The 13,000-nt window shown below is 36.2% G+C and overlaps 1 protein-coding gene across 1 annotated transcript in view; it reads left to right on the top strand.

Moving 5' to 3' along the window:
- Positions 1-1,775: 1,775 nt before the first annotated feature.
- The window catches only part of TINAG (tubulointerstitial nephritis antigen), an 88,385-nt gene continuing 77,160 nt past the window's right edge, over positions 1,776-13,000 (top strand). Inside the window, exon 1 of the mRNA XM_011981326.1 lies at positions 1,776-2,276. Within this exon, the coding sequence (XP_011836716.1) occupies positions 1,922-2,276 (355 nt within the window). The 5' untranslated portion in view covers positions 1,776-1,921. The remainder of the gene's footprint in view (positions 2,277-13,000) is intronic.

Here is a 13,000-nt window from a genome sequence, read left to right as displayed (position 1 = left end):
GAAAATTAACATTTATTTAGCATGTGTGATGTGCTAAGTACTTTGTGTTGTTATCGCATTTAAATTTCCCACCCATCTGATGTAGTAATAAATATTATTATCCAAATGTGCAGATGGGCACATTGCAGTGTAGAGTAAGCCACATACCCAAAGACATGCTGCTAGTTAGTGGCAGAGCTAGCATTTGAATTCCATCAGTCTAACTTTTATGCTCCCTTCCTCTCTTTTCCCTGCAGTTTTGCTGAGGTATAATTGACAAATAAAAATTGTATATATTTAAAGTGTACAACTTGATGTTTTGATATGCACATACATTGTAAAATAATCACCCCAATCAAGCTCATGGACATATTCATCACCTCACATAGTTTCAATTTTCTTCTTTCTCTCTCTCTTTTCCCTCCCTCCTTCTCTCTTTCATCCTTTTTTTCTTTTTTTTTCTTTTTTTTTTTTTTGGTGAGCACACTTAACATCTACTCTCTTTGAATGCTGCATAAGACACCTGTGTGACAAGGATAAACACAGACCCATGGGGGAGTGGCTGGTAGGAGGTCATTGGTGAAAGCAGGTGGGAATGGAGGCAGTACTTTGCAGTAATTTAGTGACTCAGTAGATGGCAAGGAAGTGGAGGCAGCAGGTGTTGGATGGAAGAGACAGGGTCATTATGGATAGTGACATCAAGATAATGTAGAATTTTTTTTTTTAAAAAGAGAGAGACTCAATTGGTTTAAAGCCTGAGAGGAAGGTGCCAGAAGAAAACGACACAATGAAGACAAAATTGTGAGTTGAATAAAATATAGAGCAAGGTCAAGGAGCAAGTTTGTAGGGTTGGAGTTATGAAATAGCCTGGGAAAGGAATACCCCATTTCATAGACAAATAACTGAAGACCAGAGAAGTAAATGGTGAACCCAAGGTTATAGAACCAATTAAACAGTAGCTCAGGGACCAGAGTCCGGGTTTTCTGATTGCCAAGACAGGTGCTTTCCACTAGTCCACCCAACAACTCTTGCTGAATCATCCTCTACTGGTTACTTATCCTCAATCCAAAGGAAGTTATTGTAGTTAATAAATAAATACAGTGTAGCCAAAAACCAGTGTAAACACACAACTCTATAAAAACACTAATGACACCTTGTCCTTCCAGTTTCCTTCACAATACCCTCCCCCTATAGCTCATTCACACTGAGTACTGACTTGAGTATAAACTTCCTTCAAGATACTGAAGGTTCCCAGTATTTATGCTAAGCAGGGACTCAGGTGGAGAGAACTAAGGTCACCCTCAGGGAATTTCTTGCTGAATTAGGTTCCACTAAGCCTTGAAATCAAAATGCTTCTGCTAGGTAAATGGGGTGCAGATGGGAAATCAAACCAGTGTGTGACTGGGCATGATTTAGAGCAACTGTTATTGATGTGACAGATCCTAGCAGGCAACCTCATGAGAGCCTGCATTTTCATTGCAATGCAAGCAGATAAAATGAATAATTGCAATTTTGACTTTTGAATTTCCTGTACCTTGCCAGTGTTTATTTTAGCTATAATCTGGGTCATGTATATTCTAAGGAGGCTTTTGATTTAAGAACCTAGATTTTTTTGAAAGGCATGCAATATTCAATGTATCTCTATGCATAAGATTTTATGTAGATATTTTGATGATGCAAAATTTCTACATTATATGAAATATAAGTTTTTTTAACTTTGGCGGAATAACAATAGTTTATTTCTAACATACATTATCTTGGTCAAACATTGAAATTCTTGATTAATGTTTAACTACAAGTATACTCATTTCAAGTAAAGGATCAGTTTCAGGGTTCAGGTTGAAGTGTCTTGATGACAAGAATTCAGGTTCCAAGGAGAAGCCCATAAGGCTAAGGGTATTGGATATAACGGAAAGTGGAAGCTATACCTGACTTCCAGAGAATGTGGACTGGATATAAGATCTTAATCTTCTCTTACCTTACTACAGAAATCTGGATGGAGAAGCAGTATTTACCTCAAAGAGAAGTGGACCTAGCAGCTTATTTCACTAGGAATCACACCGTTTTTCAAGGTACTCGATTCAAAAGAGCCATTTTCCAAGGGCAATACTGTAGAAATTTTGGCTGTTGTGAAGACAGAGATGATGGCTGTGTCACTGAGTTCTATGAGGCGAATGCATTGTGCTACTGCGATAAATTCTGTGACAGAGAAAATTCTGATTGCTGTCCTGACTACAAGTCCTTTTGCCATGAAGAGAAAGAATGGCCTCCTCACACACAGCCTTGGTATCCAGAAGGTAGGCTTTGAGAATGTGTTTCAACATTATCCTCGTTCATAACAACAAGATCTGACAAACTTCCTCTCTTTTTCCTTCTTTCAATGAAATAAAAATGATTACTGCAATTGATAAAATACATTTCTTTGGATTGTTAAAGTGCTTTGGTTTGAATGTGGGGTTCCTGTGTAATACAAGCAACTTCAGGAAATTTCTGATCTGACAGTCCTGAGTGCTGATCGGAATCCTGACCAGTGAGTTTTGAACACTCACTCAACTTATATAAGGATTACTTAAAACTCTTCTCTCTCTCTCCTTTGTATTGACATCATGTTTCTCAAGACTTTTTGTCTGTAACCTCTTAGAGAGTCTCAAGAAAGTCACAAGATTTACTATCTTGTGATAGTAACTAGAAAGTCACAAATCTACGATCTGTAGATTTTAGTTGTTATTTCAAGGGGCTAATGGATGCACGAGCATTAGAAACTGTGGTATTAGTAATGCTATTAATTACTAATAGCATTAGTACTAGGACAAAATAAAATAAAGTCAGGCACCCGCTCTGCCTAAGTCATACCAAATATATTCTTCATGTGTATTTTTGTTTTGCTTCATTTGTTTTTCCAGTCTAGGACTTTTAAAATTATTGAAAAGAAAGGAGGAATTCATATAGAGTAGTTGAAAAAGTCTAAGGTTAAATGGATAAATACAACATAAGGAGGATGATGGTATTCATTATATTTATCTAATTGGAGGAGAATGACTATGGATTTTGAGCATTTGATACAATCAAGCTCTGCAACAAAAACAAAACAAAATTCTATAACTACACTTAGATGAGGCTTTATTTTTCTGTCTCTCATTGTATGAAATCTCCTCAGCAGAACTTCAGGGTTAATCAGACTTCTCCGTCACACTACTATAAATGGGTGATGGTGACTAGAAATCCCAGTTAGAAGACATTTTAGGGTAAACTAGGGGCTTGGAATCCTTACTTCAAAATCCAGATGTCATTTAAAAAGTCAGAGCAAGCGTCTGTTTAAAAAAAAAAAACAAAAAAAAAACCAGATGCCATAGCTTTCATTCTCAATAATGCCATCTTGCTTGTAAAATTGAGGAAATGTGTTTACATATGTATTATTTTAAATTTTCCACATAATGATAATTTATCCTTAGTCTTTACATTTTACCTATAAACAGCGTTCCCTTCTTCCCTCCCTCCATCCTTCTCTCCCCTTCTTTTATCCTTCCTTTTTTTCTCTTTGTGTGTGTGTGTGTGTGTGTGTGTGTGTGTGTGAGAGAGAGAGAGAGAGAGAGAGAAACAGAGTCTTGCTCTGTCATCCCGAATGGAGTGCAGTGGCAAGATCATGCCTCACTGTAGCCTCGAACTCCTGAGCTCAAACAATCCTCCTCCCTCAGCCTCCTGAGTAGCTAGGACTACAGATGTGTGCCACTACACCCAGCTAATTTCTTTTCTTTTATTTTTTGTAAAGATGGGTTCTTGCTATGTTTCCTAGGCTCGTCTTAAAACTCCTGGCCTCAAGCTATCCTCCCACCTTGACCTCCCAAAGTGCTAGGATTATAGGAATGAACCACTGCGCCCAGAGTTTCCTTCCTTTCTTCCTTCCTCTCTCAGTTCCTCCTTCCTTTCCCTTTCCTTTCCTCTTTTCTTTTCATTCTTTCTTCTTTCTTTCTTTCTCTCTCTCTTTCTTTCTTTCTCTCTTTCTTTCTTTCTTTTTTTCTTTCTTTTCTTTCTTCTTTCTTTCTTTCCTTTCTTTTTCTCTCTCTCTTTCTCTTTCTTTCCTTTCTCCCCCTCTCCTTCTTCCTCTCCCTTTCCTTCCCTTTCCTTTCCTTTCCTTTCCTTTCCTTTCCTTTCCTTTCCTTTCCTTTCCTTTCCTTTCCTTTCCTTTCCTTTAATTTTTATGAGCCATTCCCATCTTTCTCCAATGGTAACCTCCTTTAAAAAAAAGTTTGTGTACCCTTTTACAGCAGGTAGTCTTGTTTTGTGTGCTTGAATTATTAATTTATATAGACCATATTATGCTACAGACCTCATGCTTTTTCTTGATTTTCTCAGACAGTAGCATGTTTTAAGACTCTCTCCATGTCTCCACGGACTACTAGGACTAGTTTGTGGCTTCTGACTGATGCTTAATTTTCTGTGATGTCCCTTCATCTCATCTAACTCCCTGTTCCCTCCATGGTGGGTGGACACCTAGGTTGTCGACAGCTCTTTGCTATCATAAAGAAGTCCATGATGGACAGCCTCATGCATGCCTTCTTATCGACTTGCATGATACAACAAGACTTGAATTGCTGGGTCCCAGGTATGCAGGTAATCTGCCAGATGGCTCTCAGAAGTAGCTGCATTAGTTTATGGTCCCCTAGTACTATATGGGGACACACCTCTAACAATTAATATTATGCAGAGAAGTAACCTTTAGTTATGTAATCACTAACACATGATTTCTCATTGTCATTTTAATTTGCATTTCTCTAATTTCTAGTAGGTTTGAGCTTCTCTTCATATGCTCCTTAATGTTTGTCTTTCTTCTATGACTTACTTTTTCCTATGCACAGCCTTGTAATACAACTTAATATCCGGTACAGCAAGTCAGCTTATTCACCACCCCCTTTTTTGAAAATGACTTAGGTCACATAGACATTAATCTTCCATAAACAGTTTTTGAATAAGTTTTTCTAGTTCCTCAAAAACCTTCAGCTAGAATTTTGAATAGAATTGCATAAAATTTATAGACGTATCTGAAGATAGTTGAACTCTGTAATGTGATGACATCTCATCAAAGAGTGTAGGATATTTCTCCTCTTACTCTGATTTTTAAAAATACCCTCAAATAGATTTAACACTTTACTCTATAGTGGTCTTATAATACTCTTTGTTTATTCCTGGATATTTTAAGATTTATTTTGTGTTGCTTTTTTTTTTTTTTTTTTTTTTTGACAGGGTGTTGCTCTGTCACCCAGGCTGGAGTGCAGTGGTGCCATCTCAGCTCAATGCAACCTCGACCTTCCCTGGGCTCAAGTGATTCTCCTGCTTTAGACTTCCAAGTAGCTGGGACTACAAGTGCCTACCACCATGCCCGGCTATTTTTTTTTTTTTTTTTGCATTTTTAATAGAGATGGGGTTTCTCCATGTTTCCCAGGCTGTTTCAGACTCCAGAGCTCAAACATTGTATTGCATATTTTAAAAATATATTTTATAGTTGGTTGACTGTTGTTATGAATAAATGCTATTTATTCATGAGAGCTCATATCCTATGTGGCAATTTTTCTCAATTCCGTTATTAGAAACAAAAATGTATTTCTTTATCGCAGTAAAGATGTCTACACCAAAACTCCAAAGTAAACATCATACATAATGGAGAAATGTAGATATGTTCCCTTTAAGACTAGTAATAAAACATGGATTTCTACTTTTTTTGCTATATTTAACAGGGAGATATTTGTTATGCTTTAAGAGAAAAAATGAAGTAAAACAATCTGAAGAGAAAAAGTAAAACTTTTATTATTTGTAGATAATGTGGTAATCTATATAGAAAAAATAAAACCAACAGAAAATAGCATTAATATGTCAGAAATATTTAAAAACCAGAATTTTCTATTAAAAAATCCAGATGTTTAGCTACTCTTGAAAAATTGAAAAATCTGACAATTCTGCGTCCAGGGTCTCGCACGAGGTTGTCATTGGTTAGAGAGATGAGTGGTGGATGCCACTTTTGGTAACATGTGTATTTTCCATTTTCCCACATACCTTACTCCTTGCTATTTTCTCTCTGACCCACTTCTTTCATTTCTGCCAGGGGTCAATATGTCTGTAGTTTCTGTAAGTGGAACTTACCTCGGTTTTGCTCAATATACAACTTATACAACTGTACATGGACCCTTGGGCCATTACTATTGCAGGTATTTTGGGATTGAAGGAAGGTAATTTATTTGAAAATGGAAGGTATATTTTCATTGAAAAATAGAAAATACATGTTTAAAAATAGAAAATACATGTTTAAAAATAGAAAATACATGTTTAATAGAAAATACACCTTTAAAATGCTAATTTTAACTTCTCTATTTTGTCATGTTGGTATGATCCTTAAAATAATAGGTGAAGTTAATATATATTAGTAACATGATGAGAAAACATAAGGCATCATAAGGAGCCCTGTGCCCAGGATTAGTTAGGGATCATATTCCTGTTATTCAAATGTAGTTTCTAATAGTGACAAGATTGGGCAGTCAAGGGAAATTCAGCCCTCATAGAACCTGCGCACACTACATATTTAATTAACAGACCCTTCCGTAACATACCCTGAGTAGCATGTTTTTTCTTGTCTTACTGAACATACTCTTCCTCCTCCTTACAAACTAAGATTTATTGAATACTTACAATGGAGTCAACAACTGTTCTAAGCACCTTTCAGGTATTAACTCATTCATCATTTAATTATACATTGTTTAATAGAATATTACTTTATTTTAATTATACAGCAACTTCTTGAGAGTAAACATGGTGATTTACTTATCACATACTAATTATGGTGTCATGAAGTGGGAGGCCTAGTAAATATTGGTTGAATTTGGATTAATTGGTATTTAGAGGATTTTAATTTTATTTCAAATTTTGTATTTGTTGAATTAAATAATTTCCTCATATGACTTAAAATAAAATATTTTCATAAGTATACTTTTTCATACATAAAGTAGTTTTAAAAGATTTAGAAAGTATCAAAGTATTATTGTTTATGGTTTAAATGTGCAATTTCTATATTATTTTGGATGTTGGAATATTAACAGGAGTAATTGATAGTATTTAAAACTTTTTATATATCCAAGATTGCAGTAAGCATTGAGGGTCATAAGAAAAGAGTATTATAAAGTCCCAGGCCTTGAGAAACTTAGGATCTACATGGGTAAGGAGACTTAGGTATATGAAACAATTAGGAAGCATTGTGTGATTTGTATGCCACATGTAGACAAGAATATCACCCAGGAAAGTTGAATATATTAAAATGGTTAACGTTTATTTGGTAAACACTGTGTACCATATAAGAATATGTCAGATTGGTGGCAACCCTAACTAAAGTACATATTTTTAAAGCATAAGATATTTTGCCTGGATTCACTTTGTCATTAGTGACGAGGCTGCATGCAGCCTTCTGCTTCGTCATTGCTGGAAAATGACCCTTGTAGTCATGAGCTAGTTTGGCTCTTCATGCTCCAAAAGTAATATTTGAGTACCAATAAAAAATTGGAAAATAGAGTTATAGTTTCCACATTTTGAGAAGACATTCTAAAGCATAGACGAGCACCTCTGTTTTATCTCTTTGGCCGGAATATAGTCACATGCTATGCCAACCATCAAAGAGAGGTTTTGCTTAGCTGTGTGGTAATGTGTCTAACTATGAATGGGGTTCTGTTACAAAAAAAAAAAAAAAGGAGAGAATGATATTGGGAAAAACCAACAATCTCTGACAAAAATTAAGAATGCAGAATCACCTAAAAACACAGTGACTATTTGGATGTCTGCCTTTCGATTGGTTATTATATCAATTTAAATTTTTTCAAGTCTCAGTTTAAAAGTATGAGTTGTAATGCTTTTAATGTGCTGAAATGTACTTGAGCTTTTCTTATTTGAGACACACAGCTCGTACAAAAAGTAGTTGCTACTTCTTCAATATCCATTTTTGCTTGAGAGGTAGAATTTTGCTAAGATTTTAATTTAGGGTCATAGTTAATGTAGAACTTATGTTCCGGGTATAGTTTTTACTCTATTCACTATGAAAGGAAGTAATTAATCATTTTATTTTGTAGCAAAAAGTTCATTTTAGGCTAGAAGTGTTCCAATACAGATAATTTTTTTCTTTTATCTTGCTTTTGAAAGTAGCTACTTGAAAAGAAAATAGTACTACACAATATTGAAAAAATGTGCAAAATTAGTTAAGATAAAAATACAATGTATATATCTATACTATTGTTTGCATGTATAAAACAACTTTCCTCTGAGATTCTATGATCACTCACTGACCTATTAGATATTATTTTTCAGAGATTTAGTTACATGGGTATTGTTCAGTTCTTCTTATTGTGCCTATTCTAAGAGCTCTTTAAATCAAGGATTTAAAACTATATACATTATCTTCAGGATTAAAAACATAAATATATCCATTTTGTACAAATTGGAAGTAAAACATACCGGTAAATATCTTCTTCCTGTGTTTTCTTTGCCATACCTGATGGTAACTTCCAGTAAATGATTTCAAATGTCAGGCTGGGTGTGGCGGCTCACACCTGTAATCCCAGCACTTTGGAGGTCAAGGTGGGAGGATCTCTTGAGGTCAAGAGTTTAAGATCAGCCTGGCAGTACAATAAGACCTCATCTCTACCAACAAAAGAAAAAAAAAATTAGCCCGTCGTGGTAGCATGCACTGTAGTCCCAGGTACATGGGAGGCTGAGGTGGGAGGATCCCTTAAGCCCAGGAGTTTGAGGCTGCTGTGAGCTATCATCCCACCAATGCACTCTAGCCTGGATGACAGAATAAGACCCTGTCAAATTAAAAAAAAAAAAAAAAAAGTAAAAAAATTCAAATGTCAGATGTGGAGAACCAATGATAGAGTTGAAAACAGAGCTCGAGTGGATTTTCCAGACATAACCTTTTGGTGTAGCGGATTACAGAATGAGACCCCTGTCAAATTAAAAAAAAAAAAAAAAAGTAAAAAAATTCAAATGTCAGATGTGGAGAACCAATGATAGAGTTGAAAACAGAGCTCGAGTGGATTTTCCAGACATAACCTTTTGGTGTAGCGGATTTTAAGGAGAGAGTCTAGTAGACCATCTGTTGTGAACAGACCTAAGCTAATTTGATTATGCACAATATGTTCACATTGGTAAAAAAATGTATGTGAGTCACTGACATGTTTGAATTTGGTGAAGTTTATTTACTTCTTCACAACCTCCTTAACTATATTACAATGAAGATAAATCACAGTCCATACTTTGCCGCGTATACTGACAGTTACAAAAATACGACACAGACCAATTCATACAACCTCTATAAGCTTCAGGAAGTCTTCAGTTCCGGTCCTTTTAGGTGTTCCCACATCTACGCTGCATGAAAAATTTATTAGAGGCACATGTGATAACATTACAGAGGTAGGATTCTGTTACCTGTACAGTGGCTATCAGAGAATGACAATTCTTCCTTTCTACTTGGCTGGACACAGTACACAGGACAAATATCAGTCTTAGAGCACCAAGTCTAAGAGTACAGGTGCTTTTGAGTTTAAGAGATACATATAAACTATGGGATACAAGGGTAGGATGTGACTTTGAAGTATTTTAGGTTCGCCTCATGAGTAAAAAAAAAAAAAAATAGAATTTAACCAACGGGAATTAATTATTTATCACAGTTATGCTGATTAACAAGTCATGAATTTTAATAATAAAACCCATTTCTGACATTTATTATACTAATACTCTAGGGTTGATCAAAATATGGGTAATGGAAGAACTTGTAGCAGTTGCTCCAAAGTCTGGTCTTTCAGAATGAAAGCCACTGAAGGGGGATGGATTCCTGATTAGAGCAAGCAACTGCTTTTCCGACAGTTTAGACCAGCACAGATATTTATAATACACTGTGGTGAACTATTTTAAAATAAATTATAGACAACCTATCATTATCTTTTCACAATTCAAGAAGTGAAGTTTAGACCGGCACAGATACTTATAATACACTATGATGAACTATTTTAAAATAAATTATAGACAACATATTATTATCTTTTTGCAGTTCAAGAAGTGAAGTTGGCCAGGTGCGGTGGCTCACGCCTGTAATCCCAGCACTTTGGGAGGCTGAGGCAGGTGGTCACAAGGTCAGGAGATTGAGACCACGGTGAAACCCCGTCTCTACTAAAAATACAAAAAATTAGCCGGGCGCAGTGGTGGGTGCCTGTAGTCCCAGCTACTCAGGAGGCTGAGGCAGAAGAATGGCGTGAACCCGGGAGATGGAGCTTGCAGTGAACAGAGATTGCGCCACTGCACTCCAGCCTGCGCGACAGAGCAAGACTCTGTCTCAAAAGAAAAAAAAAAAAAAAGAAGTGAAGTTTAGACCAGCACAGATACTTATAATACACTATGATGAACTATTTTAAAATAAATTATAGACAATGTATTATCATCTTTTCTCAATTCAAGAAGATAAACTATTTCATTCTCCAAATATATGATTTGCCTAATATGGCTTTAAATGCTGTTAAAGTTGCAAAAACTGCCTTAATTTCAACAGTCATTAGTTTTGGCTTTGTTTTATTTTGTTCTATTGGTCAAGATGCTGTGTGTGTAACCAATTAATTAACTCACTCTGAGGAGCTCTAGACATATTTTACTGAGAAAGTATAGCTACCAGACAGGAATTCTTTCATATCACCACAATCATAGTTTTCAACCTACAGTAATCTGGGTTACTGCTTACCTTGAATTGATTCTCCCTTTTGAGTTCTGAATCCCATCTTTTGTCTTTTCAGTACCTCCATCTCTACCATTCTCTCTCGCTTTCTTGCTCTCTCTTTCTCCTCAAGCATCATTTTTTTTTTGTTTTGTTTTCTTTTCTCCTGGTGATATGGTTTGGCTGTGTCACCACCCAAATCTCATCTTGGATTGTAGCTCCCATAATTCTCACCTGCCTTGGGAGGGACCCAGTGAGAGGTAATTGAATAATGGGGGCAGATTTTTCACATGCTGTTCTCATGGTAGTGAATATGTCTCATGAGATCTTATGGTTTTATAAATAGGAATTGCCCTGTACAAGCTTTCTCTTGCCTGCCACTGTAAAAAATGTCCCTTTGCTTTTCCTTCGTCTGTTGCAATGATTGTGAGGCCTCCCCAGCCACGTGGAACCATGAGTCCATTAAACCTCTTTCCTTTACAAATTACTCAGTCTCAGGTATGTCTTTATTAGCAGTGTGAGAACAGGCTAATACATGTGGATTAACCATTAATTTCCAAAATGTGTTTTTGCCTTTCCCAACTTTAAAAAAGCTCTCCCTTAATTTCATGTCTTTAACCAGCTACCATCTCATTCCCTTCTTTCCTTTTATGACAAAATATCTGAAAGAAAAATTTACTTTCTTATTCCAAGTCTCTCATCAACCCATTCCTACAGGATGTCAACTCACTGCTACTTCACTGAAATTTCTCTCGGCAGGGTTATTGGCAGTTCCTACATTACTAAATGCAATATTCAGATGTCTGTTTTCTTGTTCTTGGCCTCTCAATAGTACTGTATGCAGCTGACCACCTAGAGCATACGAAACACTTTCTTAACCCTGTTTTTCATGACACCACCCTCTCCTCAATTCTATTCTCCCTCACAGGTCACTCCTTCCCAGTTTCCTTTTCTGAATGTCTGTCAGATGCAGTGTTTTGAGCTCAGTCCTGGACCACCTTTTCTTCCCTACATACACTCTCTCCAAAAGACCCTTATGTAGTCTTGGGTTTGAAAAAGTAGATATGGATGTTTGTGTCTCCCAAATTCATGCTCCAGCCTTGGCTTAACTCTGGTCTTTTATAAACTGCTGTCTACTTGATATCTCTGTTAGGATGTCTAGCCTAGGTTTTATCTAAATCTAAAATATATACAGTAGCAGTCTTGATTTCTTGACACAAGCTTGTTTCTTATTTTAGTGGTAGCTGTACCATTTCTTTGTTACTCAAGCCAAAGTCCTAATGAGATATCTTTGATTCCTCTTTTCCCTCATTCACCAAACTCAATCCATGAGTGATTCCCTTTGAGTTACCTCCAAATTATATCCACCTACTTCTCGCTATCCTCACTACACTTATGCTAATCCTTCATCCCTCTGGGAACCTCCACCCCAGTCAGCTTGACAGGAGTGATAAGTGCAGAGATTAGGGTGGAAACATTTTGGATAAGGCCTTACAGGTTACAGTAAGAAGTTTGGTCTTATTCTCAATTTGATGGGAAATGACTAGAAGATTTTAAGTAGGAAATGACATGATGTATATTTTTTGAAGATCTCTGTAAATGCCGTGTGGGAAATGAGGGATCCGTTGGAGTTGGGAAGGATTGTAGCAAAGGAGTGAGTGGACTGCTTCTGGGTATTGTATATAGGCTCATGCTTTACTGTGTCAGCACCTTGACGGGGTCTGAAGTAAACGATTATGCCTTTTGTTAAAGAGATTAATTCTCATGCAAGATTAAAGTGAATACAGTGTCTCATAGTTATCTCTTACATGACATTAAGGAAAGATGACCAAGAAATGGAGTTTTTGTTGACATTAAATTTAGTGTTGAATTTTGTTAACATTAAATCTAGTGATTTGGGGTGGCTTGGTGATGGCGTTCTCCTGACTTCAAAATTATTAGCTGAGTATAAGTCAGAGAAGGGACAGTCTTTTTTCCTTAAGGATACTTGAGACCTCTGTTCCATTTATCCATGGAATTCATATGTTGAACACTCAAGATTCATGAGGTATGATTATAAATCACCTTTGTTTTTATTCCACACGCTCAGTTTTTAAGAATGGTCAGGGAAGTACTTCTCTTGGCTTTGAATGAAAACTTTGATTGTTGCATGGATTTTCTGTTGTTTCTGGGTGATAAACAATTTTAGGATCTCTTTAAATTAGAAACATACTGTGGATTCAGTTATGAAAGGAGTCTAATCTTATGTAGCAATTAAAACCATGTATTTGATGTAAAGTTCAATCTTCC

Source organism: Mandrillus leucophaeus, unplaced genomic scaffold, assembly GCF_000951045.1.
Source record: "Mandrillus leucophaeus isolate KB7577 unplaced genomic scaffold, Mleu.le_1.0 Scaffold223, whole genome shotgun sequence".
Lineage (NCBI taxonomy): Eukaryota > Metazoa > Chordata > Mammalia > Primates > Cercopithecidae > Mandrillus > Mandrillus leucophaeus.
Note: the sequence above shows the minus strand (reverse complement) of the source record. Positions and strands in the feature narration are given on the sequence as shown.